Source organism: Perognathus longimembris, chromosome 25 (genome assembly GCF_023159225.1).
Source record: "Perognathus longimembris pacificus isolate PPM17 chromosome 25, ASM2315922v1, whole genome shotgun sequence".
In the NCBI taxonomy this organism is placed as follows: domain Eukaryota; kingdom Metazoa; phylum Chordata; class Mammalia; order Rodentia; family Heteromyidae; genus Perognathus; species Perognathus longimembris.
Genome location: NC_063185.1, coordinates 16,594,352 through 16,621,272, shown reverse-complemented (window position 1 = coordinate 16,621,272; position 26,921 = coordinate 16,594,352). Strand labels below are relative to the sequence as shown.

Here is a 26,921-nt window from a genome sequence, read left to right as displayed (position 1 = left end):
CTCATAGAACCACTGCTCTTTTGCTGTCTGATAGATTTGTCTTTTCCAGAATGTCTTGGATGGAATTATGCAGTAGGTAGTACCTTTAGACTGGCTTCTTCTACTTACTGAAATAAATTTAATCTTTCATCATGTCTTTTCATGGCTTGATCGCTCATGAGTGTTGAATGACTTTCCATTAACGGATGTATCACATTGTATTTACCCATTTACCTACCAAAATACATCTTGGTTGATACCAAATTTGGGCAATTTTAACTGAATTTGATATACATTGTGTGTGCGCATGCGTGTATGTGCGAGTGTGTGTGTGTGTATGTGTGTGTGTGTGTGTAGTATTTCTCAGCCTTAAAAAGGAAGGGAATTCCTTCCGCAGGGTGGAAGCTTGCCTGGTTCACACGCTTTCTGTCTTATGGAGCTAGACTCTGGTGCCAGCACTCTGGGTGCGATACAGATCCCTCATCACCCACTGGGGAGTTGGCCACCACTCCCCGCTGAGCACCTGTACCTCCCTCCCACCTCCTCCACAAAGGGCCCCTACTGGGATGTACAAAAGGTGATCTTGTGACATGGTACAGCTTTTTATAGGCTGAAGATGGAATGCTTTGGGCTTCAGGAAGGGTCAATGAAGCCATGGCTTTCCCCTGGGTCAGCACAGGTTGCTAGGGGCTCTCGGGGGACAGAAGGGACGATGGGAAGCAAGGCCCTCCCAGCCTAGATCCGAGGGAACCAGCAGGTCCTGGCTCAGCTGTACCCCAACTGCTTCCTGTTGCTGTAGGCAGGCATGCCCCGGACGCTGAGTGCCTCCGACATGGTCCCCCCAGGCCGCCTCAGCCCACCGCCCACAGAACCCACCGATGGAGAGCAGGCCGGACAGCCCTTCCTGGATGGAGCTCCATCCTCAGCCTCTCTGGAGACCCTGATTCAACACCTGGTCCCCACAACCGACTACTATCCCGAGGTGGGTGAGCAACCTAGCAGGGGGTGCCAGGGGCTCCCTTTCTCTCTACCAGGCAGGCGATGTGGCTGGGAGAGGCCTTGAGCCTGGGAAGGCCCTGATGATTTTATCTCACTGTTCCTACCATCTACCAGAAAGCCTACATCTTCACCTTTCTGCTGAGCTCTCGCCTCTTCATCGAGCCCCGGGAGCTCCTGGCCCGCGTCTGCCACCTGTGCATCGAGCAGCAGCATCTGGACAAGCCAGTGCTGGACAAGGTGAGGAGCAGGGATGGCCAGGGGCCTCTCGGGGGGGGGGAGAATTGGGGGTCCCTGTTCTCCAAAGAGCCCCATGTGGGGCTCTGACTTGTCTGAGGATCAAGCCTGAAAGGACAGAGCTAGGATCAATCACTGTGCACATCCTCCAAACCCTATGGGAGCCCCTAAAATTACTAGGGACTGCTGGGTGCCAGTGACTTACATCTATCATCCCAGCTACTCAAGAGGCTGAGATCTGAATATCACAGTTCGATGACAGCCCAGACAAGAAAGTCCATGAGACTCTTATCTCCAATAAACCACTCAGAAAAAGCCAGTAGGCACTGTGGTTCAAATAGTAGAGCCCTAGCCTTGAGCTAAAGAAGCTCAGGGACAGTGCCCAAGCCCTGAGTTCAAGCCCAAGGACCAGCTATATATATATATATATATATATATATATATATATATATTGGGGATCTCAAAGCCCAGTCTGCAGGACCCCTGCCACCTGTGTCTGGGAACAGCCCTGCCCCTCTGCTGGCTTTTCCCTCAGCACACTCCCATCCTTCTCTTTGGGGTCCCTTGATGACCCAGACTTGCCAGGGTACCTCCCATCCTTTTCTCCATCCCCGGCCTGATCCTGCGAGCCCCGGCATTCTGTGTCTTTATCCACATGTCTGCCTGGCTTTACTGTTACGGCGACAGAAACCCAACATCAGCTGGCCTAAGGCACAGGGACACAACTAGCTCTTGTAACTGCCAAGTCTTGGGTACTGCTGGTTCTGGAGGCCCAAGTGACAGCATTGAAATGTGGTCTTTTCCCTCTGACCTCTGCTGTTCTATCCCCTGGATTTGTCTGCTTTACTCTGGCTCCCACCCTCAGCGTCACCATCTACTCTTTCCAATCCACCAGGAAGACCACTCTTCCCGCCATACATCCACCAGAAGTCCCAATCTCATTGGCTTAGCTTAGGTCCCATGTCTGTCTGTGAGTCAGTCATTACACAGGATAGTGTGTGTTGGGCTCTGATTGGCCAGATTTCATCTGGTTCCACCCTTGGGATGGAGTCAGCTGCTCCTGATCCTGGTACACTGGCAAGGAGAAGAAGGGAAATCCTCAAAGGAAAATTGAGACACTGTCACGAAGGGACAGACAGACACTAGAAGCTGGACCCCCAAATGTGTGTCTGATTGTCTTCTGCTCCTGTGTGGGAACAAGGAAGCAGTTCCCTGCTTTGTCCCTGTCCCCTAGCACCAGAGAGTTCTTCCTTAGCCATCACTGCCTCTTGGAGGCAGCTGGGAGGGGCAGCACACACAGTGAGGCATTCACCTGGCCCCCACCTCCCTGGCATCCCACCCAGAAAGCAGACCCCGCCCCCTAACAGCCCACATACTTGCCCTGCAGGCTCGAGTCCGTAAGTTCGGCCCCAAACTACTCCAGCTGCTGGCTGAATGGACTGAGACATTCCCGCGGGACTTCCAGGAAGAGTCAACCATCGGGCACCTGACGGACGTGGTGGGCCGCATCGCCCCCTGTGACGAGGTAGGCAGGCCAGGGCGGGCACCCCCTCACACGGGGCTTCCTCGAGCCCTCATCTCCCCATTGCACACCGTAGCTCCTTTGTGACCCCTCACAGAACCAGGCACCGCAGAGCTGAGGGCGCCGGACCTCCGGTTCCAGGTCTGCTGTCCTAACTGTTCTCTCCCCGGCTCTCATCAGTGGTACCCGAGAGCAGGAGAGGGAAGACCCAGCAGGGGTTCATCTGTGGTCAGGATGTTGGGCTGTGACCCACTGGGCCACCTGGCAGGACCTGTGTTCCAAGCCCTGTGCTACAGAGGCCTCCTTCCTCCTGCCTCAACCAGACTGGTCTGGAACTCAGTGCTCCTGGCCTAGCCATGGACCTGTGACTCGGGCAGGGCGAATCCTAAGGACAATGGTGGGAATAATGACCACGCACTGGGCAGAATCTCTGGGATCTGCCCAGCCTCCCAAGGTAGGCTGTAAACCCTGCATAATGGAGGACCCTCCTACCGCTAAAACACAGCACAGGTAAACATGACCCTTAGACCTGGCAGCAGCCAGTGGCCTGAGACTCATGTGCCCCTGTGTCCCATACCCTCACTTCCTGTATGGGTGAGAAAGGAGGACACAAGTCACCTCCCAGGATTGTGATGAGCAGGGAGGAAGGGCCCTAGAAAGGTCACGTGTCCCCTGGTGTGTTTCTCAGCATCCCCAGAATGATGTTGTGGGCAGCCCTGATATTCCTTGTCCGGAAGCCGAGAGCACTGGTTGACGATAAGGGGGGTGACCAGAACGTTAGTCATCCTATGAGGTAGCTAGTGATGTACCCCCAAGGTGGGCCTGGGCATGGCAGAACCATCTGTCTATGAAATGAAGGGAAACTGCTAAGGCAGGGTAGGCCACAGGAAGTCATAATGTCCAGGGCATAACACAGGCTCAGACAGCCTGTCAAATGACTGCAGGCATTTCCCAGAGCCGCAAGTATCCGAGCTGCTCTGAGGGCTCAGTGAGATAAGGGTGCTTGCCTCTTCTTTTTCTTCCTTCTCTTTTTTCTGCCCTACCTCCTCTTCGTCTGCTCCCCTTCCCCCTCTGCATCCCATGATTCAGCTCAGCATTATGACCCTTGGCTTAGGATACAGAAAGAACCGAGCCTGTCTGGATGGGGAGGGGGAGAGTGGAGGCAGAGAAAGCGGCGGAGGCTGGCTCACTGGCTGGCTACTTTTATGGATGGACATAGGAAAGAACAGGTGTTAGGACCATTTGCATAGGCAGGTAGATGTATCTGATGTATGGCTATGGGAATAATGATGGAGAGAAAGGAAGAAGAATAATAGGAAAAGCGATGTGTGGGGAGGTAGTGAATGGATGGGTGAGTGGCTGAATATTAGAGAAGAGGGAGAAAGGATGCGTGATGAACCGATGGGTCTCTGGGTGGGTTACTATCTAAAGAGAAAGGTAGATGGTAGCACTTGGGTGGAGAAGAGGTGAGTACAGGTGTATGATGGATGGATGGGTGATGCTGATGGGTGGGTGGGTGGATGGGTGAGAAGAGGGTGGATAGGTAGTGGAGGGTGGACAGCTAGAAAAAGTAGTAGATGGGTGGATGGATGAGTGAGTAGGTGGGTGGATGTAAAAAAGGGAAAGTGATAAATGAGTGAATTGATGAGTCTGTGGGTAGATACTGTGGGTAGATGATAGCACGTGAAGACAGAACAAGAAGGTTCAGGGGGGATGGATGGATGGACGGGCAGACGGACAGATGTACTGGGATGATAGGTCTAAATTCTGGGATAATTTCCCTGGGGAAACCGGTGCAGGAGAATCTTCCAGGGAGAACAGATGGCCATGCCTGTCACCAAGGCTGGGGGCGGGGTGCGGGCTGAGTTCCCTCACCTCCACACCCACCGTGCCCAAGCCAGGAGTGCTCCCCTGTGACTTCAGGATCTCCAAGTTGCCCTTCTCCAGAAAGCACCCAGTCTACCAAAGACATCCTTTAGGACCTGGCTCTCTACCCAGAATGCACAGAGCACTGAACCAGACTGCTGGAGGAGGGCCCCTGGGATTCCGAATGTAGGGTCTTGATCAGACAGCCTGAGCCCAGGTCCAGTCTTAGGGAGACTGTGCAATCTAGGCAAGATACTCTGCCCCTCTGAGCCTGTTCCTCAACCAGAAAACCATTCCCACAGCTTGGCAGCTAGAAATCCCTGAAGCCATGTGTGCTCTGCTCCTATTTTAGCCCTAAGTAAACTATGTGAGCTATGATGAGAAACAAACTGTTGCCCAAATTCAGGCAAATGGAGAATATTTTTAACCTTTTATTGTTTTTGTTGTTGTTGTGGGTTTTTTGAGGTACTGGGATTTGAACGCAGTGCCTGGGACTTGAGCCATGCCTTCAGCCCCGCTTTCTGCTAATTATTTTGGAGATGGAGGCTAGTGAACTTTTCTGCCCAGCCCTGATCTCCAACTGCGATCCTCCAGTTTCCTGAGTAGCTTGGATTACAGGCATGAGCCACTGGTGTCCAGATTATTTTTAACTCTTATGAAATATTTCACACATACCCAAATGTGAAGAACATTACCAACTACTTCGTACCCATCACTTCAACGATTATTATCAACACTTTGCCAAACTTGTTTCTTCTCTGCCTTCACACATTTCCCCCTTGCAGCAGATTAATTGCAGGCAAATCACAGGAATTATGCCTTTTGCCCCCCAAAATATTTCATCATTATTTTTTATGGCGGGGAGGGACAGTAGTGGGAGGAGGGTTAGCCCTAGCATTATCTCTTTTTTTTTAAGCTTTTCATACAGAGGTGGAATAAAATGATAGAAAATCCTACGCCTATGGTCACGGGATAAAGACGGGTATTTTCAGAGCTCTGTATCCGTGGGCACATTACTGTAGGGGCTCCCAGTCAGCTGGGCTCAGTAGTTATAGCTCCCCACGTCTGAGAGAGGCTGGGAGCGGCTGGGAAAGCCCAGGAAATATCCAGAGGTTCACAGCCCTAGGTGAGCAAGAAAGGACAGGATAATGGTGCTCTGGCCCCAGCCATGGGGCCTCGGGGAGATGAGGGGCTCCTCTTTGGGGTAGAAGGGTAGGTGTCCCTAGAGGGAGGGCATGGCTTTTGGTCTCTGTATCCAGACCCGGGCACAGTACAAAGCAGGATTCCATCTGCCCATGCTGAATGGTGAGGGTGGACACTAAGTGTCTACTGGCATCCACCACATGCCCGGAGCTGGCAGGGGTAACACAGATGTCCCCATTCCTGCTCCCTGTCATCACCCTAGCTGGCTAGTAGACAAACGATCATTGTCAACAGTGGTCCTTGAAAAATAGTCGCTGGATTGGAGGCGTGGCACAGTTGGTAGAGCACTAGCCAATGAGCAAAAGCAGCAGCAGGTACCCAGTTTGAGTCCCAGTCTCAAACCTAAAAGAGAGAGAGAGAGAGAGAGAGAGAGAGAGAGAGAGAGAGAGAGAGAGAGAGAGAGAGAGAGAGAGAGAGAGAGAGAGAGAGAAGAAACAGTCCCCTAGGGTGATGGGAGGAGTAATTCAGGAACAGGGAGCAAGAGGGCCAGGGTGGTCCACGGGCCTCCTCGATCTGGGCCTGGGAGACAGGACATGGAACACGTCCTTCCCTCCTCCACCGCTTCCTCCCTCCAAGTCCCTAGGGCCCCCACTTACCTCCTGGTGCTGCTGTCCAGGTGGCTGGGGCACATGGGGTCTGGTTGCCCCCCCTCATGTGTGCTTTTCTCAGCCCCCACCCGTCATCCTGCAGTCTTCTTCCCTCACTTGCTGGCACCTGGCCTCTTCCACAGAGGTGAGGAGGTCCTAAGGAACATGGCTGCCTTCAGAGCCCGGGAGCCTGCCTAGCCACAGCATAGAGGCTGGGAGGTGGGGTGCTGGGCCAGAGTCTCCCCTTCATTACCGCACCCCCACCCCCACCCAGGCCTACCGAAAGAGGATGCATCAGCTCCTACAGGCTCTGCACCAGAAGCTGGCGGCCCTGGGCCAGGGGCCCGAAGGCCTGCTGGGTGCTGACAAGCCCATCTCCTACCGGACCAAGCCCCCAGGCTCCATCCACAGGGAGCTCCTGGCCGTCTGCAGTGACCCCTACACGCTGGCCCAGCAGCTGACCCACGTGGAGCTGGTGAGTAGGCTGTGTGCCCCTGCACCAGACCCAGGGAGGGAGCAACAGGGAACAGCTTCCCCCCGCCACCCCCCCCCCCATCTGAGCCACAACCCAGCGCCTGGGCCCTTTGTGGAAAGGTCCGGTGGCTCTCCTACTCGTGGAAGAGCCCCAGCATGCCTGGGGGGGGGTACCCCAGGGCCTGGAGGTGCCAGCCCCTGCCCTGGCTGAGTCTAGGCCTCAAATGGAGGACCTGGGTTCACACTCTGGTGCGCCTCCCTGGTCTTCCCCAGGCTGGGCCTCAGTTTCCCCATCCAGAGCTCACACACACACTGGCCCTCTCCAGCTTTCCAGAGTAGCCCTCCAAAGCTCTCCTTTCTGCTTGTGTTGGGGCTGGCCCGGCCTAACCCCTAGGGAGTGGGGCCCACCCAGGAACTTGAGCTGCTTGCCTTCTGCACCCCACTATGAATGACGACTCTTCTCCCCTCCTGTGCAGGAACGGCTGCGACACATCGGGCCTGAGGAGTTTGTCCAGGCTTTTGTGAACAAGGACCCTCTGGCCAGCACTAAGGTAAAGACTCCTGGACTGGCTGCCCCACAGTGACCCCCCCCACACACACACCCAGCCATGACTCTGGGGGAGATCCTGAGGGCCCCTGCTGAGCGACCTTGGAGCCACCTAGAGCTGGATGAAGGGGCTGGGCCAACCTCTCCCCCACACCCCCCATTTCAGACAGTGACACCCCTGAGTCCCAGGGAACCCCAGCGAGCCTGATCAGCCGGGGGGGGGGGGGGTGGTGGTGAGGGATGGGCGGGGGGAGGAGCAGGCTGCCAGCGTGCGTGCACCTAGGGTTGGGTGATGGGTCTGGGTGGATGGGGCCGTGGGAGCAGCTCGCTCCCCTCCAGGCTCAGGGAACCCCCGCTGACACTCCTGGTGCTTTTCTGGTGGGTGCCGGTGCCCTCCAGCGGCCACTTGGGGAAGTGCAGGCTGGTGCGCTTGGCGGGCAAAGCCTAAGGAACAGGTGCGTCCCTGCTGCCACCCACTTCTAGTGCAAGAAAGCCAAGGGAGAGGTGGTAATTGGAGATTAGAGTCTCTCGGACTTTCCTGCCCCGGCTGGCTCCCAACTGCGATCCTCAGATCTCAGCCTCCTGAGCAGCTAAGATTTCAAGCATGAGCCACCAACTCCTGGCTCTTATGTATATATATATATATTTTTTAATTAAACTTATTTAGTGCTAGGTATACAACCTTGATCCCCCTCTCCCCCTCACTTGCTAAGTACAAGCCTGCATTCTACCACTGAGCTACATCCTCAGTCTTCTCTGGGCCTCTCCTCCGCTCCCCCCTCCTCCCCCCCAGTACTAAGGATTGAACCCAGGAGCTACCTCCTCACTCCTACACCTTTCCCAAAAGACTACACAACAAAACCACTGGTGTTTCCTGGCAGTTTTGAAGTTTTCATATTGTTCAGACTGTCTGCAATGGTCATGAACTGACTTTCTGTTCTAAAATTTTACTGACCAACTCGGCGTGTGCTCCCCTGTCTTTTCCAGCCCTGTTTCAGTGACAAAACCAGCAACCTGGAGGCGTATGTGAAGTGGTTCAACAGACTGTGCTACCTTGTGGCGACTGAGATCTGCATGGTGAGCAGAAGGCCGGGGAGGGCAGGACCTGGCATAGCCAAAGGTCATCTGGGAGCCGGGAAGGTCACCAAGGTGCAAACTGGAAGGGTGTCTTGAGCCCCAACCATCTCCAAGCTGGGGCTTGGCTGACACCTCTCCAAGAGAGTGGGCTCAGCCCTTTCTTAAAGTGACATGGACCTTGTAGGCAGAGCTGGCATCCCAGAGGTGGGCATCGTACCCTGAGCGGCTCCCCTGTCCTGGGCAGCCTGGCCTGAGAGCTGAGTGATTTGTCTCATTGAGTCTCACTCAGAATTTAGAGGATGAAGCCATCTAACCTTTACAAATTGGGATCTTGCAATTTAAAGGTTCCAGTCAAGGTCAGGCACCAGGGGCTCACACCTACAATCCCAATTACTCAGGAGGCTGAGATTTGAGGATTCAGGATCAAAGCCAGCTCAGACAGACAAATCTAAGAAATCTTTTATCTCCATTGAACCAGCAAAAAGAGCTAGAACTGGAGGCATGGCTCAAGTGGTAGAGAGCCAGCCTTTGGTGAAACACCAAGTAAGAGCTTGAGACCTTAAGTTCAACAGTACAGACACACAGAAATACATAAATAAGTAGAGGGCGGAGCTTGGTGAGCAGAGGGTCTGAGCAAGCCTGGGGAGGAATGCGTCACTGCTGACGCTGTGGTGCCCTGTCCCCAGCCTGCCAAGAAGAAGCAGAGGGCTCAGGTGATCGAGTTCTTCATCGACGTGGCCCGCGAGTGCTTCAACATTGGCAACTTCAACTCCCTGATGGCCATTATCTGTGAGTGAGGACGCCCAGAGAGGTTGAAGCAGGCACTTCCGGGCAGATGGGGAGGGGGGTGAAAGCCCTACTTTTGAGCAGTGGGTGGGTATAAAAAGGGCCGTCAGCAGCCATGTCCTTACAAGACAAGCTTAGTCCCCTCTGGACCTTTGGGGGAGGCCTGGCAATGAGCACCCAGATCAGAGAGCATGAGGGGCCCAAAGCAGGGGGTCTGTGTGGTGAAGACAGAGAGTGAGGGTCCTCACACATCAGCTGGGCCTATAGGTGCAACCCACCAGTACCACCCCCCCCAACTCGAGGTCCAAGGCCACTGCTGACCTCAGGGCTGGCTGGGGGGGAGGGGGGCTGCAGCTACACCTGATCTCAGTGCCTGGGGGAGCAAGCAGGACGTTCCAGGTTGGAAGAGCCCTTCCAAGCCCGGCCTTCCCTCTTCCAGCCGGAATGAACATGAGCCCCGTCTCCAGACTGAAGAAGACGTGGGCCAAAGTGAAGACAGCCAAGTTTTTCATCCTGGAGGTAAATGAGGGGGTTCAGCTCAGGGGTGTGCACTGGCCGCTGGACCGAGCTGCCCAAATCCTCCCTGTCTTCCTTCCAGCACCAGATGGACCCAACGGGAAACTTCTGTAACTACAGGACGGCCCTGCGAGGGGCGGCCCACCGCTCCCTGACGGCCCACAGCAGCCGGGAGAAGGTAAGTGAGAAGCCCTGTGATCAGAGGTTCTGCCCCACCCAGGTCCGGTGGGCCCCACCCAGTACAGCAGGCAGCCTCTGTTTCTCTGACCAACACCCGATCACCATGATGGTTCTGCCTTACCACAGGCCAAAAGCCACAGAGTCAGCTGACCATTGCCTGAAAACTCTGAAATCCTTAGCCAAAGTAAGCCTTTGCTCCTTTGCTGGTGTGTCTCCCAAGTGCCTTACCACAGTGGCAGAAAGCTGATTCCCACAGCCTCACAACCATGAGGCCCCGAGGCCAGCCGAGCTTGACCAGGAAGGCTCGCTGCCCGAGGCTGCATCACAGAGAGGTTCCCGGGGCAGGGCCCGGCCGGCAAGGCTGCTGCAGCCGTCGAGAAGGCAGCCGTGCGGGAGGTTTGGCCTCACTTCTCCCTTCCAGATCGTCATTCCCTTCTTCAGCCTGCTCATCAAAGACATCTACTTCCTGAACGAGGGCTGTGCCAACCGCCTTCCCAATGGACATGTCAACTTTGAGGTAAGGGACGGGGGCTTTGGGGGGTGGGTGAGGAGAGACAGGCCGTAGAAGTTTCCATGGCAGCATGACGGCAGGACCTGAGGCAGACAGTGCAGTAGCTGGCAGGCAACTCCAAGGCGGGTGTATCAGAGTCCTCCACCCCTGTATCTGCCAGAGGGGGGGAGCCAGAGGCTCGTGCACAGGTCTGTGTGTGCTCTGGGCTGGCTCTAGTGCCTGCCTGGGGGAAGCAGATTCATTGGGGGCCCCTGAGGAGCACCAGGCCTGTAAGCCCTTTCAGAAAGCCCTGTGGATCCATGGGCTCCGACAAGGGCCGCACAGACACACGGGGAATGGGGACCAGAGCAGGGCCCAAGGGGTGGCATGAGGGGGGTGGGCATGGGTTCCTCCACTCGACACTGTCAGTGTGTGACCCCTCCCCCCCAGAGTAAGCGCCCCCATTAGGGCTCCTGCAGATGGTGGAGTGGGCACCCCCAATCACCGTCACAGCCCCTGAGCCCCGCAAAATCAACACCAGGATGATCTGCTCCGGGTCCCGCCCCCCAACCTGGGCTCACCCCACATCCCTGTGTTGGAGTGGTTCATGGGCCAAGGACCAGAAACTGGAAGTGCGTGAGCCAAAGCCCTGGAGAGATGGCTGTCCTCAAGATGGCCGGTCTCAGAGGGACCCTGCCCCAGGCTTCTCCTCAATCCCTGAACGTGCCTCAGGCAGTGAGAGGCCTTGCCAGGACCCCCTGCTCACCCTCCGGGGTCTCCAGCCATGGAGACTACCTCCATTGTATCTGTGTGATCCTGGCAGAAATTCCTGGAACTGGCCAAACAAGTTGGAGAGTTCATCACGTGGAAACAAGTGGAATGTCCTTTTGAGAAAGACCCCAGCATCACCCACTACCTGTATACTGCCCCCATCTTCAGTGAGGACGGTAAGTCCTGGACACAGTGGAAGTCAGAACGGCCCGGCATTCCTGCCCCATGTGCATCATTAGTAAAGTGTGGGCGAGGACAGAGATGGCAAGCACTGGGCTAAGAACTGTGGGTTTCTCCATGGCACGTATGCACTTGTGTGCGCCTGTGTGTGTGTGCGCGCGTGTGCGTGTAATAGGCTGCCGTGATGTGAGCCTCTTGCTACCACAGTGCTCCTATTGTCTGTCCTACCCAGTAAGCATTCTCGCCATTGTTCATCAGACACGAGCTTGCTTGCAAAGCTGCTAAGAGGGCAAATCCCAGGATCCCACGTGTGGGGCAGTGTGGCCTATGGGCAGCTGCCCTTCCTCGAAGGCCCCTGCTCAGCAAACAGGGCACCTGGCTCCTCACACAGCTAGCACGCTACAAGAGGATCTACAGCGGTGCTTGGGGAACATTTACTGCCCCACCCTCCAAGAAAATCAGGAACGGTGTGTGTGTGTGTGTGTGTGTGTGTGTGTGCGCGCGCGCGCGCGCGCGCACGTGTATGCCTGTACTGGGACTTGAACTCAAGGCCTCTTGCTTGCTCTCTCTTGGCTTTTGCACTCAAGGCTGGCAAACTACCACCTGAACCACAGCTCCACTTCTGGCTTTTTGCTGATTAGTTGGAGATAAAGTCTTGGATTTCTCTGCCCCCATTGGCTTTAGCTCTTGATCCTCTAATCTCAGCCTCCTGAGGAGCTAGGATTACGGGCATGTGCCACCAGTGCCTGGCAGGAAGGATTTTTTTTTTTTTTTTTTTTTTTTTGGCCAGTCCTGGGGCTTGGACTCAGGGCCTGAGCACTGTCCCTGGCTTCCTTTTGCTCAAGGCTAGCACTCTGTCACTTGAGCCACAGCGCCACTTCTGGCCATTTTCTGTATATGTGGTGCTGGGGAATTGAACCCAGGGCCTCATGTATACGAGGCAAGCTCTCTTGCCACTAGGCCATATCCCCAGCCCCTGGGATTTTTTTTTTTTAATGCTTTTGTCTTTACGTACTCTGAACTGCTGTAGGACTGCTGGCTGAGCACAGTCAACCCCTGTGGGCTGAATTTATGCCAACTCGAGTAATTCTCAGTGCGGGCCCAGGAAGGGGTGCTCTCACGACCCCACTTTACAGGTGCACCGGGGGAGGCTTAGAGAAGGCTTGTTTTGAAGTTCTATAATTGGCTGCTACTCAGGGAAACTGAGGAAGAAGGTTTCCAGGTTCTCTCAGCTTCTTCTCTCAGCTTCCTGTGAAAAAAATTTATCTCCAAACCAAACATTTAATTGGAAACCAAAAAGCAGCTCAGGTTCTAGGTGCGGGACAGGCCGTCATAGTCAACCATAAGTGTATCGTCTTGCTTCTTTTCCTGTCTAGGTCTTTATTTGGCTTCCTATGAAAGTGAGAGCCCAGAAAACCAAACAGAAAAAGAGAGGTGGAAATCTCTAAGGTGAGGTGACCTTGCCAGCATGGGGCATGGAAAGTGGGCTCAGGGGGAGAGGATTCGAACTGTGGAGCACGAAGACAGGGCCGAGAGGGTTCCATGATACCCGCTCATCTGCTTTCTGGGGGCACAGCCAGCCCAATGGGAGGGACAGGGCAGAACTGAAGGGGTGGAAGTAGGGAGTCAAGGCTGATCCACAACCCCCTCGTGACCGGTGGCTGCCTCTTCCGACGGTCAAGATGTAGGTGCCAGGGCCAGGAGCTCCCCGCCCATACTTTGGTGACAGAAAATAGCACACGCGCCATCTCCGGCATGTCTGGCGTGTTGGCACCGCCGAATGGAGGCCGGCAATGACTTGAGATGGAAGCCCAAAGAATCGGCCAGGCACCCTTGTGGTCGCCTCGTCCCTCGTGCTGAGAAGGTGGCCGGGGCCGGAGCAGCCGGGAGCAGGGCAGGCGCCCTCACCACCCTCCCTGTGTTTCACCCCGCAGGTCTTCTATTCTGGGAAAGACCTGAGAAAGCCCTGGACTGGAGGAGGAGGAAGAGGTGGAGCGAGCAGAGCCCCACCCCCTACAGCCTCGCCTCAGGTGGCCAAGGGGGGGCGGAGGCAGAGGCAGCGGCCTCACTACTTGGCAAACCAAGACCCCCCAGCTGGCCTGGCACCTGCCACAATGAATGGCCACATGACACAGGACAACTTTTGTGGGCCCTCAGCCCTGACAGAGACCCCAGACGTGTGGATGGCACCTGCCTTGGGGACACCGTGCCTTCAGGACCATGGGGGTCAGGTTGCCGGTCAGTCTGTCCGTCCTGATCTTGCTGGGTGACACCGAGACCAGCACCACAGCCTGTTACCGGGCGTCTCGGGAACCCTGTCAACCGCAGCAGGCATTGCCACATCGCGTGATGTAAGACGTGCGGGTGCCGGCTCAGAGCCCGCCAGCAGCCCCTGGTGTGCCTGGGGACGCCTACCCTGGCCCTCCCTGTGGGCTTGTTTCCGCCACCCCGATCTCCCTCACTTTCTGGGTCCTGCTGGTATCAGGACCCAGCCATGACACGGGTCCTCAGAGCAAACTGGAATCCCGGAGTCCACAGTGTGTACATTACGATCCCACTGGGCCCCACCTCTGAAGGGTTCCCCAGCACCTCCCCATTCGACCACCCAGGCTTCCGACATGGGAATCTCTGTGGGGGTGCGGGGACACGTAACAGCCAAACCATAGCAGGGTGTTTCCATTAAAATTACAAATACGTGATTGCTGTGGTGTGGCTATTTGACCCCCAACATTTTACCTAACCATCATATTTGCACACCTGCCCACGATGTCTGTGTAAGGCTATGCATCGCGGCACTGTCTGACAGAAATCGATTCGAAACAACCCAAGTGTCCATCAATAGGAGCTTAGTTAAATGAGTGGCCACACGGCCCTTCCTGAGCAGCTGTAATGAAGACACCTGTGATACCCATCAGAGAAGGATGTGATTCCATGTGATTCCATGTCATCACAGCGGTCTATACCCCACCAGCACATTCAGGGCCCCCCCACCCCCACCCAGTCTTTGCCATCACTTAGCAGCACAGTCCGGTTCCTGCAGCAAGATGCCCACCACCGACACGAGGGAATGAATCAACAAAGGTGACGAGGAAGGAGAACAGTGGATCAGGAAGTCTTAGGGACATAGCTGCACCAGCACAGCGGGAGGAAGAAGCCCAGGCTGTGTTTGTTGGCTGGTGAGCTCCTCCCCCGTCACTACAGAGCGCCTCTGAGTATGCGAGAGGAAGAAAAAGCCTGCCACTCATGCCTCTAATCCTAGTGACTCCCCAGGCTGACACCAGGAGGACTGAGGTTCAAAGCCAGCTGAGACAGAAAAATCTGAGCGATTCCATCTCCAGTTAACCAGCAAAATGCAAGATGGGAAGCATGGCTGAAGTGATAGAACGCCATCAATGAAGAAGAAAAACAAGCAAAGACCAAGTTCAGCACTTACGTAGCAAGGGCCATGCCCTAGTTTTATCCATAGCACTGCAAAGATAGAATACATACATATATAATGTATATATGAATATGTGCATATACACACATACACCGTGTTATGAGTTTATATAATAATCTTGATTAGTAAGAGTTTTGTCACTCCCTGGTGTTACTCTCAGAGGCTGAGTGGGACTGCACAGCACCACCAGGGGGCGCCCTTCCCCCATCAACCCCCTTCTCAGCCCAGGCACTCCTTGTTGAATCTCTCCTCCTCTTCTTTCTTGACAGCACCCCTGACCCTCCCACTGCCAGGGCATCCCTCTTCTCCACCATCAGTTTGTCTTCAACCAACCTGTATCTGTTTCTCCCATAAGATATCCTGGGATCTCTTTCCTCCTTAGTTAGCATCCTGGACCTCCATCTTGCCCAGCTCAGATCTTTCTGGCCTTTTGATTTCTGGGCAGGCCTCACAGCAGGAGGCCGAGACAACATATACTCTGCTCACCAACAGCCAGACCTGAGCCGACTAGAGCTGCTGGAAATGACTCTGTCCCCATGCTCACACGAGAAGGGGGTAAAGACCAGGGTGTCTCAATCGCTAAGTACAAAATGAATAAGGTGCCAACAGTGCAGGCATCAAGATTGTAATCATATAATGCAATATTTTTAAAGCAAAGTTAATGCAAAAATAATCCATGAACAAAATATCAACCTTTTTTTAAATCAGTATAACAATTGTTTGTCTCATAACAGGTATAGCACAAGTGACTTGAGTGCCCTGTTTCCTCGCCCCTCTGAAATCTCTTGTTTGGTTTTTCTATTCTTTTCTTTGTTTTCTTTAAGGAAAAGATTAAAAACAGAAAGCTGCTAAATAAAAAAGAAGAGAAGACTTAAAACATACATATTCTCCTATATCAAAAGGTATAGTAACACCAAAAGTTTATTTCCTTACTGTTTCCTTTTGCATTAAAATGAGGACAATGTAACATATGGAGAGAGGCTTGATTTCTGCTATTGCTTTTAATTGACTTGTGACCAAGAAGGTCACAAATCAAAAAGAAGATGGGAGGGCAGGGGACAGCTTAATGAGAGATGGCTTACCCAACATGCACAAGTTCTGCACCACTAAACAAAACAAAAAGAGGAAGGGTAACAGAAAATGGGAGGAGGAGGGGGGGAGAAAGAGAAAGAAAGAGATGCAAAGGAGGGAAGGAGGAGGAAAGGAAAAAGTAGAAAGGAAGAGGAAGAAGAGGAGAAGGGGGAAGGAAGAAGAAGGAAGAGGGGGAAGAAGAAGAAGAAAAAGAGACTGGAGAGTTGATGCCAGGAACAACTCTAAACGTAAAAAAGAGATATTACAAAACAATGAAGAGGTCAACACAATACCAGGATATTATAGTTCTAAATCTGTATGAACCCAATAACAGAGCTTCAAAATATATAAATCAAAAGTTAACAGAAACAAAAAGAAAACTCCATAACTACAGAGACATTAATATTCTTCTTTTAATAGTCAATAAATGTATATGTGAGCTTGCTAAGAATAGTTATTTGGAGTGTGTCTATCTGTCTGTCTGTCTATGTCGGTCATGGAGCTTGAACTCAGGACCTGGGCGCTGTCCCTGAGCTTTTCCCTGAGCTCAAGGTTAGAGCTCTGCCACTTTAAGCCACAGTGACACTTCTGGTTTTCTGGTGGTTAATTGGAGATAAGAGTCTCACAGAGATTACTGGTCAGGCTGGCTTTGAATCACGATACTTAGATTTCAGCCTCCTGAGTAACCAGGATTATAGGTGTGAGCCACCAGCCAGTGCCTGGCTCCAAAAACACTTTTCATCAAGCAACTTAACTCCATTTTCAAGTTGGCAGGGAAATTACTAGTCAGCTTAGATGGCCATAACAAAATACCACCAACTGGATAGCTGAAAGAACAACAACAATTTTTTTTTTCTCTCACAATTCTTGAGGCTGAGAAGTTCAAGGTCAAGATGCCAAGTGAACTCTGATTGTGGTGAGTGCTCCCTTCTTGGCTTTCAGATGGCTGCCGTGTCATTGTATGATCCCATGGCCCCTGTGCATTCTTGGAATCTCTCCTTACTAGAGCACTAACTCTGTCAGACAAGGGTCCCACTTTTATTGCCTCATCTAACGCTGGTGCCAATTCCTAAGATCCCCATCTCCAGTACCATCACATGGGGGGTGGGGGGGGCGCAGGGGGTAGGACTCTTAACGTATCAACTGGAGGTCAAAATTCTGTCCAAGACAGCACCCCTTTGTGCTATGACTGTGGAGATAAAAATGTATAGTTCCTCTTGACCCAGCCATCCTACTGCCTACCAATGTAATAGTTGTGATAGGCCAAAATGTGGCCCCTTGAGATTCAGGTTGGAATTCTCACCAATGTGTCCCCAGGATCTTTAGAATGTGCCTGTATCTGGAGATAAGGTCATTAAATGGAGAGAGTCAAACCAGGTCAATAGAGTGGGCTCTAATCTAGTATGGATGGTTGTTCTAAGAAGAGGAAATTGGAACACAGACATACACAGAGGGAAGACCGCGTGAGGACACAGAGTAGAGATGGCCTTCAGCAGGCCAAAGAGAACAGCTTCAGAGTGAAATCTGGTGTTACCTTGCTCTCGGAATTCTAGCACCCAGAATTGTGAGAAAATAAATGTAAGTGACCTAGTCAATGGTATCCTTTACAGCAGCCCTGGGGTGGGGGTGGGGGCGGGGAATCACAGCAACACACAGGCAAAATCCCACTTTCCTAATTCTACAACTTAAAATTTTATTCAATGTGGCATAGTTTATGATAGAAAAAGATAGGCAACAGTCCAAGCTTTCAACTAGAGGGCACTGATTAAATTAACAAGACTTTGCATACATGCTTGAATTCCATGCAGCTATGTGGATGATGGAGGAAACTATTAAAAAAAAAAAAAAAAGATGTTCAAAATGCGATGTTAACGACTAAGCTATATAAACTAAAACCAGGTGCTTATGGCTCACACCTGTCATCCTAGCTTCTCAGAAGGCTGAGATCTGAGGATCAAGGTTTGAAGCCAGCCTAGGCAAGAATCTCTGTGAGACTGTTATCTCCAATTAAACACCAAAAAAGTAGAAGTGGAGCTGTGGCTCAAGTGGTAGAGCACTAGCCTTGAGCAGAAAAGCTTAGGGACAACGCCCACGCTCTAAGTTCAAGCCTCAAAATTGGCCCTCCCCAAAAAGAGAGAGAGAGAAAGAGAGGGGGGAGGGAGAGAGGAAAGGAGTTTTGAATGCATAATCATCTATCTGTTCATCAAAAAGCAAAAAGTAGAAATGACCACGTACAAAAACCAGTGAAAATGCTCAAGTGTTTGGCGAGGAGACTAGATTTGGTCTCTGAGTCATGAATGTATTCTCTGTGGATGTCTCCAGAGTGGGTACCCATTTGGTTCCCAGTTTAGGATGGCTGGACTAAACTTTATGGTGCAAATGTAATACACAGCCAGTAGAAACCATACTTGTAATTTCGGATTTTTATTTGTCACCAGGTTGGAACTAAATCCCTGCAGTATGATGCTTTGCAGTGCACTGTGTTGCTAAGTGTGAGAAACTTCCCACCACTGTGACAAAGTACATAAGAAAAATAACTTAAAGGAGGGAGGAGTTATTCTGGCTCACAGTGTCAGAGATTTCAGTCATGGTCACTTGGAGTGTCTGTGTTTCTGGGCCTCTGGCGAAACAGAACATCATGGCAGAAGGACGTGATGGAAGAGAGCTGCTTACTTCATGGTGGCCAGGAAGCAGAAAACAGAAAGCACCAGCAACAAGATGTATCCTTCAAAGGCATGGCCCCATTTTCCCCAACCATATCTTACTTTATAATTTCCATCACCTCCCAATAATGCTGTCAAACAGTGAAACTACCAAAGGATCTGTCTGTTAGTGAAATCAGAGCCTTCACTGCTCAAAGCCCGAACCCTACACAGTGCGTTGGGACTAAGCCTTCACCATGAACCCTTGCAGGGAGGGGGCATTGGACACTTCATGTCTAACCTGTAACACTAAGAAAGGTTAACTAGGGTGTAACTACATGTTGAATCAAAGAGCACCTGTATCTTGCACAGATGTGCACCATGTGAATAAATATTCCCTGTGGGGGAGCGCTCTTTGTGAGCCTATCCCAGCTCACTGTCTATCAGGTAGATATAGTGCGTGAAAATATTTTACTCTGTGAGTCATTAAGTGGTACTCACTGAAATTTATGCTTTGCAAGGTCTGAAAGCCTGCCAGACTTTGGGTTGGTGGTGTAGCTCAGTGGTAGAGTGACTGCCTAACATTTGTAAGTCCCTGGGTTCTATACCCAGCAACACACACACACACACACACACACACACACACACACACACAGAGAGAGAGTCAGAGAGAGAGAGAGAGAGAGGAGAGAGGAGAGAAAAGAGAGAAAAAGGAAAAGTGGCCATCTTCTACAAAAAGGGGAAAAATTATCAAAACTGACAAGAAGATTTTTTTTTTTTTTTTTTTGGCCAGTCCTGGGCCTTGGACTCAGGGCCTGAGCACTGTCCCTGGCTTCTTCCCGCTCAAGGCTAGCACTCTGCCACTTGAGCCACAGCGCCACTTCTGGCCGTTTTCTGTATATGTGGTGCTGGGGAATCGAACCTAGGGCCTCGTGTATCCGAGGCAGGCACTCTTGCCACTAGGCTATATCCCCAGCCCCGACAAGAAGATTTTTAAAAAATCTGAACAGACCTTCAATCTGCAAGTAATCAAGCCATTCTGTGACCTCTTTTATGAAGGGAAAAAGCATATCTTCATAGGCTTAATAATTGGCCAGGACTTTTTGTTGTGAACTTAATGAAAACTGTCCCCAGCAAAATGTCTGTCTTTGGCTCAAGAGACTGGAAAGCCAGTTCCATGGTGGCTCAGGCTACCAGCACCTGAGGTATTGTCAGAAACATTTTCTTCCCTTTGGCTTGGTTCCCTTCTCACGCAGGCTCCTTCCATGAGTCTGCCAGCCCTCTTCTTCAAGGGTTTCCAGGAAGGATCTTGGAACATACCTGTGTTTCTTTTTTTGTCACTGGGACAAATACCTGAGAGGAACAACTGAAAAGGAAGAAAGACTTATTGTGGCTCGCTGTTTCAGATATTTCAATCCAGTCACTTGGCTCCAGTGTACTGGACCACAGAAAGGTCAAATTTTGTGGTGGAGAATGTGAGGGAAACAGAAAGACAGACAGACAGAGAGACACTGGGACACAGACAGAGAAAGGGGTTGGCAACCAGGCTCGGCTTCCAAGAAAATGCTCTCAGTGACCTACTTCCTCCAGCTAGGTGCCACTTTCTAGTTTCCACCATCTCACCAAACAGCAGCCCCAGCTGGGCTCAAGCCTTCACCATGTGAGCCTAAGGGGCATAGTTTGTCTTCAGAAACCCCTCCCTTTCCACATCTGGAACGCATGCCCACCCCAGGCTCTTTGCCAGCTTGTATACCAGGGTGCATCTGGATTTCTATGAAGTCCTGGCATTTGTTCCTGAATCTCTTCCTCTCTCAGTTCTGCATTCGTATTCTTTCATGTGATAGGCAGGCACAGCCACAGGAGGGCCCAAGTAAGGCATGTCCGAGAGAGAAGAGACACAGGGCCACCTAATACAGACACAGGGTAGTCAGGAGGCAGAAGACCAGGGTAAGCTGAAGTGAAAAGGTGTGGGCACACGACTCAAGTGGAAGAGTGCTGCCTAACAATTCCAAGGTCCTGTGTTCACTCCCCAGTACTGCCCCCCTCAGTAAAACTTTGAACCCACCTCCACATAGTGTCCTACACAGCCCACTCACTATAAAGTGCGGTTATTTCTTCTCGCCATTTTCTGGTCTCTGCCCAGCATTACAAGAGAGCACAGAGCCACTGGGAAGAATAGTAAAATGACAAAAGAGAAGTGCAGTCGCCACTGTGTGTGCCGTATCCCTTTCACACCGTCTCAAAGCTGAAAAGCTGTAAGCTGATCCATTGTAAGTCAGGGACAGCCTGTCATTATATAAGTTGTCCTCACTGGGAAAAGCTAGGAGGAGGGTACACAGGATTTTCAGTACTATTTTTGCCACTTCCTGCGACTCTATAATTATTCCAAAATATAAAGCTTAAAAAAAAAAAGACTGTTGCTGTGCTGCTTTGAATCTGTTCTGTGTCACTGGGAGGTAGACCTGGGTTTTGGCTCAGCTCATGTGCAGAATTAGGGACCCCCCATCTCCAGCTGTCTTCTGTCTGGGATTCATGTGAGTTTTCTCGGAGCTTTAGACATTCCTGCTGCTACCTAATTGTGTAGCTTTGTACCCTGGCTGCCCTCAGCAGCAAGGTCAGGAGAATAAAGAAGAAAAGGAAAATGAGCTCAAAGGTTGCTCCCTCCCTCCCTCCCTCCTTCCCTCCCTCCCCCCCTGCATCTCTCTCTCTCTCTCTTTCTCCTGTTGCATCAAAACTTAGCAGGTAGGGCTGGGAATATGGCCTAGTGGTAGAGTGCTTGCCTCGCATACATGAAGCCCTGGGTTCGATTCCTCAGCACCACAGATGTAGAAAAAGCCAGAAGTGGAGCTGTGGTTCAAGTGGCAGAGTGCTTAGCCTTGAGCAAAAACAAGCCAGGGGCAGTGCTCAGGCTCTGAGTTCAAGCCCCAGAATTGGCAAAAAAAAAAAAAAAAGAACATAGCAGGTGGTATGACATAGGGAGAGAGCAGATCAGAACAAGAGGACAAACTTTTTCTAACAATGCATTCTCAAAAGTGGCTATTCCAACCACAGCACTTACCTATACCAATGACTACCACAGGGGCACAGACAAGTGCAAGAGATGTAGAACAAAGTATGGGGGAGGGAGGAGGAAGAGGCTGTGGCCTTCTATGCATGCCTCCTCCAAGTGCAACTCAATGGGGTCATCAGCCTGCAAGGTATGTTTTTTCTTTTGTGCCAGTACTGGGGCCCGGACACTGTCCTTTAGCATTTTCACTCAAGGCTGGTGCTGTACCACTTGAGTCATAGCTCTACTTTCAGCTTTTTGGTGGTTAATTGGAGATAAGAGTCTTATATACTTTCCTGCTTGGGTTAGCTTCAAACTGTGATCCTCAGATGTCAGCCTCCCAAATAGCTAGGATGACAGGTGTGGGTCATCAGTGCCTAGTTTCTTCAAGCTCTCTGAGGCTGGACTTGAGGGATTCTTGTGGTGGTTTTACTGAATAGATCTGGCTATTGGTGAGCAGCTCCGTCTCCAGCCCTATTCCCTCTCCGGAGGTCAGCCCTGGGGCTGCAAGTTCAAATCACAACCTAATCATATGTAGTTCTTTTGCTTATCAGCACTCATCACTAAAGCACATCAGATGCTACCTACTACCTGTAATCTGATTCGAATAAAAAGACACTATTACCAGAAATTCCAAGGGTATTAGGAGTTGTGTGCCAAAACTGGGAACAAATATCAGATATGTTTTTAAAGCTCTACCACACCATTTTCTCAGTCCGAGGGGTTGTGTTCAATGCCTGCCACCTCTGCCTCTGGAAGCGAGACTGCTGGCCTCGGGCAGGCCCATCAGAGCGTTTTTATCTACTTGCACACAGCAGTGAGCCCCACGGTGGACTCAACACATGAGATAAACCACCGAAACCCAGAAAATGATACAGAAAGTCTGGTAGGAAAAAGAAGGGATTTCTGTCCTGCTGCATCCTTCTGAGATTGTGAGAGAACAGAATGTTCCTCTGGGACTTGTTGGGGACCAGCTCACCCTTGTATACAAAAAGCCTGAGGGAATTAAAAGAAAAGTGTGATGAAAGACACAGGGAAAGAGCCTTTGAGAATGGCGTTGAGAATGGAGCAGGGGCTCACGTGTGCTTCCACAGCTGTGGGGAAGGTAACTCTACCAGCATTGACCCCCTCTTCCCCCAGCAGCACCGCAATCACCCTGCCTTTGCTTCCTCCTACCATCATCTGATTACTTCTGCTGGGTTCCTCGGTGTCCTTTGATGAATTGTCAGATCAGAGCTTATTTATTTTTTTAATCATTGCAGAAAGAATATATTTTGAAAGTTGCAAAAGAAATAAGGAAACTAAAAAATTACCCACAATCCTCCCAAGTAAGTAAGCCCTATTATGTTTGCTTTGCTAGTTCCTGTCCAGCCCTTGCTCCCACACGTGGGCTTATTCTACACAGTGGCAAGAAGAGACTTATTTTGTATTCTGCCTTTGCGCTCCGCACAACAGCAGAAGTGTTTGCATTACTGCCGCTTGCTTGATATATTAATAGCTGCATAATCATCCTCAAATTTGTTGCACCATAATTTGCTTAACAAATAAATGAGTTTATTTCCAACTTTTTGTCCCTGTAGCTAATGCTGCAATCAACATCCCATGCACAGAGTTTGTTTGTTTTTCTTATGTTGAATGTTGGGTTAAAGGCAGCCTGGACACTGATGTCAGCCTGAGGCTGGTGTCTTACATTGTCTCGTTCCTCCTGAATCTCCAGGCTGCTGGCTATGGAAAAGCTTTGGGTCTCAAATATCAGACTCTCACTCGGCACTGGCAACTCACATTTGTAATCCTGGCTACTCAGGAGGTTGAGATCTGACGATCGCAGTTTGAAGCCAGCCAAGGCAGGAAAGTCCATGAGACTCTTACCTCCAATTAGCCACCTAAAAACCATAAGGACAACTGTGGCTCAAAGTGGTAGAGCTCTGGCCTTTAACAAAAAGAGTTTAGGGACAGTGCCCAGGTCCTGAGTTCAAACCCCATGACTAACCAAAAAAAAATCAAACTCAACTGACCACACATGACCTGGAAAGAAACCTAGTCCCCCTAACTGAATAATGTGTTAATCTGTTTTCTGTGGCTAACAATGAATAACAGACTGGGTAATTTATAAAGAATATAAATTTATTTTCACTCAGAATGATGGAGGATGGGAAGTGCAAGGGCCTGAGGCTGGGGTCTGCTCAGCATCTAAGAGGATCCTCTCACAGGTGGGGATTTTCCACAGAGTACAGAGGCATCATGGGATATCAGATGGCAACACAAAATAAGCACACCTGCTCGGTCTCTCTCCTTACAGAGCTGCGGATGCAATCGTGGCGGTTCATTCTCGTGACCCACTCCGGCCACATTCCCTTCAAGCTGGGGATGAAACCCAGTCCCTGCACATGCAAGGGCGATCACTGCACGTTAGCTTGAGTATCAGCAGTCAAACAGGAGGCCTTGCTGGCCCAGGCCTGCCCCAGTCAAGCGTTATCTACTCTGCCTTAGCTCCCTGTAGTTCAGTCATTCATCATTCTGACCAAACAAATCTTGACAAAGGACAAAGCGATGGCTTCGATTGTGCTAAAAGGCAGCCACTCTGGCAGCTTGACTCTGTTCAACATCCCGAGGGAGGGATCAGGCCCAGGACCTAGTCAAATTCCTGGACAGAGACTGGGCCTCAAGTTTCTGGCTTCCTGGATGGGGCCAAATACAAGGTAATGGACGGGGTCACCTGAGTCCCGAGCCTGGAACCGATCTGTGGTGGAGACTCAGTGCCAGGACTGAGCCTGTGCCCTGGAGACCCTGCTTCCTCCTCACCCGTTGGCCGAGGTTTCTTCTCTGAGCTTCAGTGTCCTCATCGGCAAGATGCAAAATGGGCTCAATAATCTGAGGGTCCTCAGGAAAACGAAATTCTGGTCTTAAGACTATGACAGGGTCCAAATCAGCTACTTTCGCTGTTACTGCTCCTCTGTTTATAGGAGTTTTCACAGTGTCACCCCACTGGGTCCCAAGTCCATGGTCTCAGATGAAGCCAGTGAGCCTAGAACTCACAGGGATGGCCAGATGGCGGCCCCACACAGTGCCATGGCTTCCCTGAGCCCCACCAGGAAAGGGAAGGAGGGCAGCTTCCTTCCTCCAACTCACTCACTCAATCTCTCATTCAGCCATAACTCTATGAATGCACAAATCCATAAATGGGTTCATCCATTCATAAAGCAGAACCCTTTGGACTCGATTATCTTCCAAAGATGTTCCCTCCAAACACCACTGACACATGAGTTTGGGGATGAAATTCCGAACATATGAATTTGGGAGAAACACATATTTAAACCATAGAAAACAAACAGGCTTCATAGCAGCTCTATTCCTCCCCAATCAATACAAAGATTAACAAGAAAAGGGGTATGTCAATGGTGGAATGCTCTATAGCAAAGAAAAGAGCAAACTACTGCTACATGGGGAGGGAAAAAGAAAGAATTTCACAGACACATTAACTTAAAAAAAAAACAGACACCAAAGTGTACATTTTATGTGAATTCTATTTTTTTTTTTGCCAGTTCTGGGGCTTAAACTAAGGGCCTGAGCACCGTCCGTGGCTTCTTTTTGCTCAAGGCTAGCACTCTACCACTTGAGCCACAAAGCCCCTTCCCACTTTTTCTATATATGTGGTGCTGAGGAATCAAACCCAGGGCTTCATGCATGCTAGGCAAGCATTCTACCACTAAGCCACATTCCCAGCCCAAATTCTATTTTTCATAAAACAAACCAATCTGCAATCATAGAAATCGGAATGGTGGGGGTGAGAAGCCAAAGGAAACTTCCAAAAGTGTGGCAATGGTTTCCATATTAACTAGTTACACAGGTGTGACCTTGGAAACATTTATTTATTTATTTATTTATTTATTTATTTATTTATTTATTTATTTATTTGAGCACTGTCCCTGGCTTCCTTTTGCTCAAGGCTAGCACTCTGCCACTTGAGCCACAGCACCACTTCTGGCCGTTTTCTGTATATGTGGTGCTGGGGAATTGAACCCAGGGCTTCATGTATACGAGGCAAGCTCTCTTGCCACTAGGCCAAATCCCCAGCCCCTTGGAAACATTTATTGAATATTTCTGAATATCACCTTTAAAATGATTGAAAGCTGGGTGCCAGTGGCACATGCCTGTAATCCTGGCTACTCCGGAGGCTGAGATCTAAGGATTGTGGTTCAAAGCCAGCCTGGGCAGGAAAGCCTGGGAGACTCTTATCTCCAATTATCCCCCAAAAAGTCAAAGGTGGAGCTGTGACTAAAGTGGTAGAGTGCCAGTTGAGTGAAAAAGCTAAGGGACAGGGGCTGGGGATATGGCCTAGTGGCAAGAGTGCTTGCCTCATATACATGAGGCCCTAGGTTCGATTCCCCAGCACCACATATACAGAAAATGGCCAGAAGTGGCGCTGTGGCTCAAGTGGCAGAGTGCTAGCCTTGAGCAAGAAGAAGCCAGGGACAGTGCTCAGGCCCTGAGTCCAAGCCCCAGGACTGGCCAAAAAAAAAAAAAAAAAAAAAAGCTAAGGGACAGTGCCCAATTCTTCAGTTCAGGCCCCAGTACAGGCACCCCAAAAAAGTGGTTGAGACACAAATCTTTTGTGCATTTTGCCACCACTTTAAAGGTAGATTTGTATCACTACTATAGATGAAAAAATCTCTCACCCTAGAATAAATTATTCATAAAACTAAAGACAATTATACCCCTCCCCCCCATACAAGATGAAGTCAATATCACCTACATGCTGGTGTCCACTATAGGCTGGGCATTGAGGTTTCATTGAGATCAGAAAGTGCCAGGGGAGTATTAAAAGCAACTCTGGAATCACCTCCCTCCTTGATAATCTCAGGAACATCTACATTAGAGCCATCTTCTCCGCACCTGGTTTAACAGGACAGTGGCTATGGGCCTCTATAATCACTTCTCCCACCAGGGGGCTGGGCATCCTACACTTTGAAGGTTCCCCATAAAGACAAGGGATAAGGAGACCCCCACCCCACCCCCAAACACTTGGGAAGAGCCTCACGCAGGCTCCTAAAAGTGGTTTGGGGCTGTTCAGGCAGGGGATTCCAAGGTCCCAGGTGGCTAAGCATGGATCTACTGTATACAAAGGGCTCGGACATCCACGGACGTTCCCTGGGAGGGAGGCCCTGACAGACAAGGAAGGGGACGGCTGTACACTCTTATTCAGAGCTTTTAGAGGTTCCTCTCAGGTCCAGAGCCACCTGACCGTCCACTCGGGCACCCCTGCAGTCCTAGGTCTATGCGCACCCATGATGTCCATTACACGACCTGTGATT

At 51.0% G+C, this 26,921-nt stretch overlaps 1 protein-coding gene across 1 annotated transcript in view; it reads left to right on the top strand.

The window, feature by feature from the left end:
- Rasgef1c (RasGEF domain family member 1C) overlaps positions 1–13,636 on the top strand; it is a 31,773-nt gene extending 18,137 nt beyond the window's left edge. The window contains exons 2-14 of the mRNA XM_048334068.1: positions 779–961; positions 1,093–1,215; positions 2,600–2,737; positions 6,665–6,865; positions 7,341–7,415; positions 8,399–8,488; positions 9,175–9,277; positions 9,714–9,793; positions 9,873–9,968; positions 10,392–10,487; positions 11,284–11,407; positions 12,788–12,860; positions 13,346–13,636. Of these exons, the coding sequence (XP_048190025.1) occupies positions 785–961; positions 1,093–1,215; positions 2,600–2,737; positions 6,665–6,865; positions 7,341–7,415; positions 8,399–8,488; positions 9,175–9,277; positions 9,714–9,793; positions 9,873–9,968; positions 10,392–10,487; positions 11,284–11,407; positions 12,788–12,860; positions 13,346–13,370 (1,401 nt within the window). The 5' untranslated portion in view covers positions 779–784 and the 3' untranslated portion in view covers positions 13,371–13,636. The remainder of the gene's footprint in view (positions 1–778; positions 962–1,092; positions 1,216–2,599; positions 2,738–6,664; positions 6,866–7,340; positions 7,416–8,398; positions 8,489–9,174; positions 9,278–9,713; positions 9,794–9,872; positions 9,969–10,391; positions 10,488–11,283; positions 11,408–12,787; positions 12,861–13,345) is intronic.
- The last annotated feature ends 13,285 nt before the right edge of the window (positions 13,637–26,921 follow it).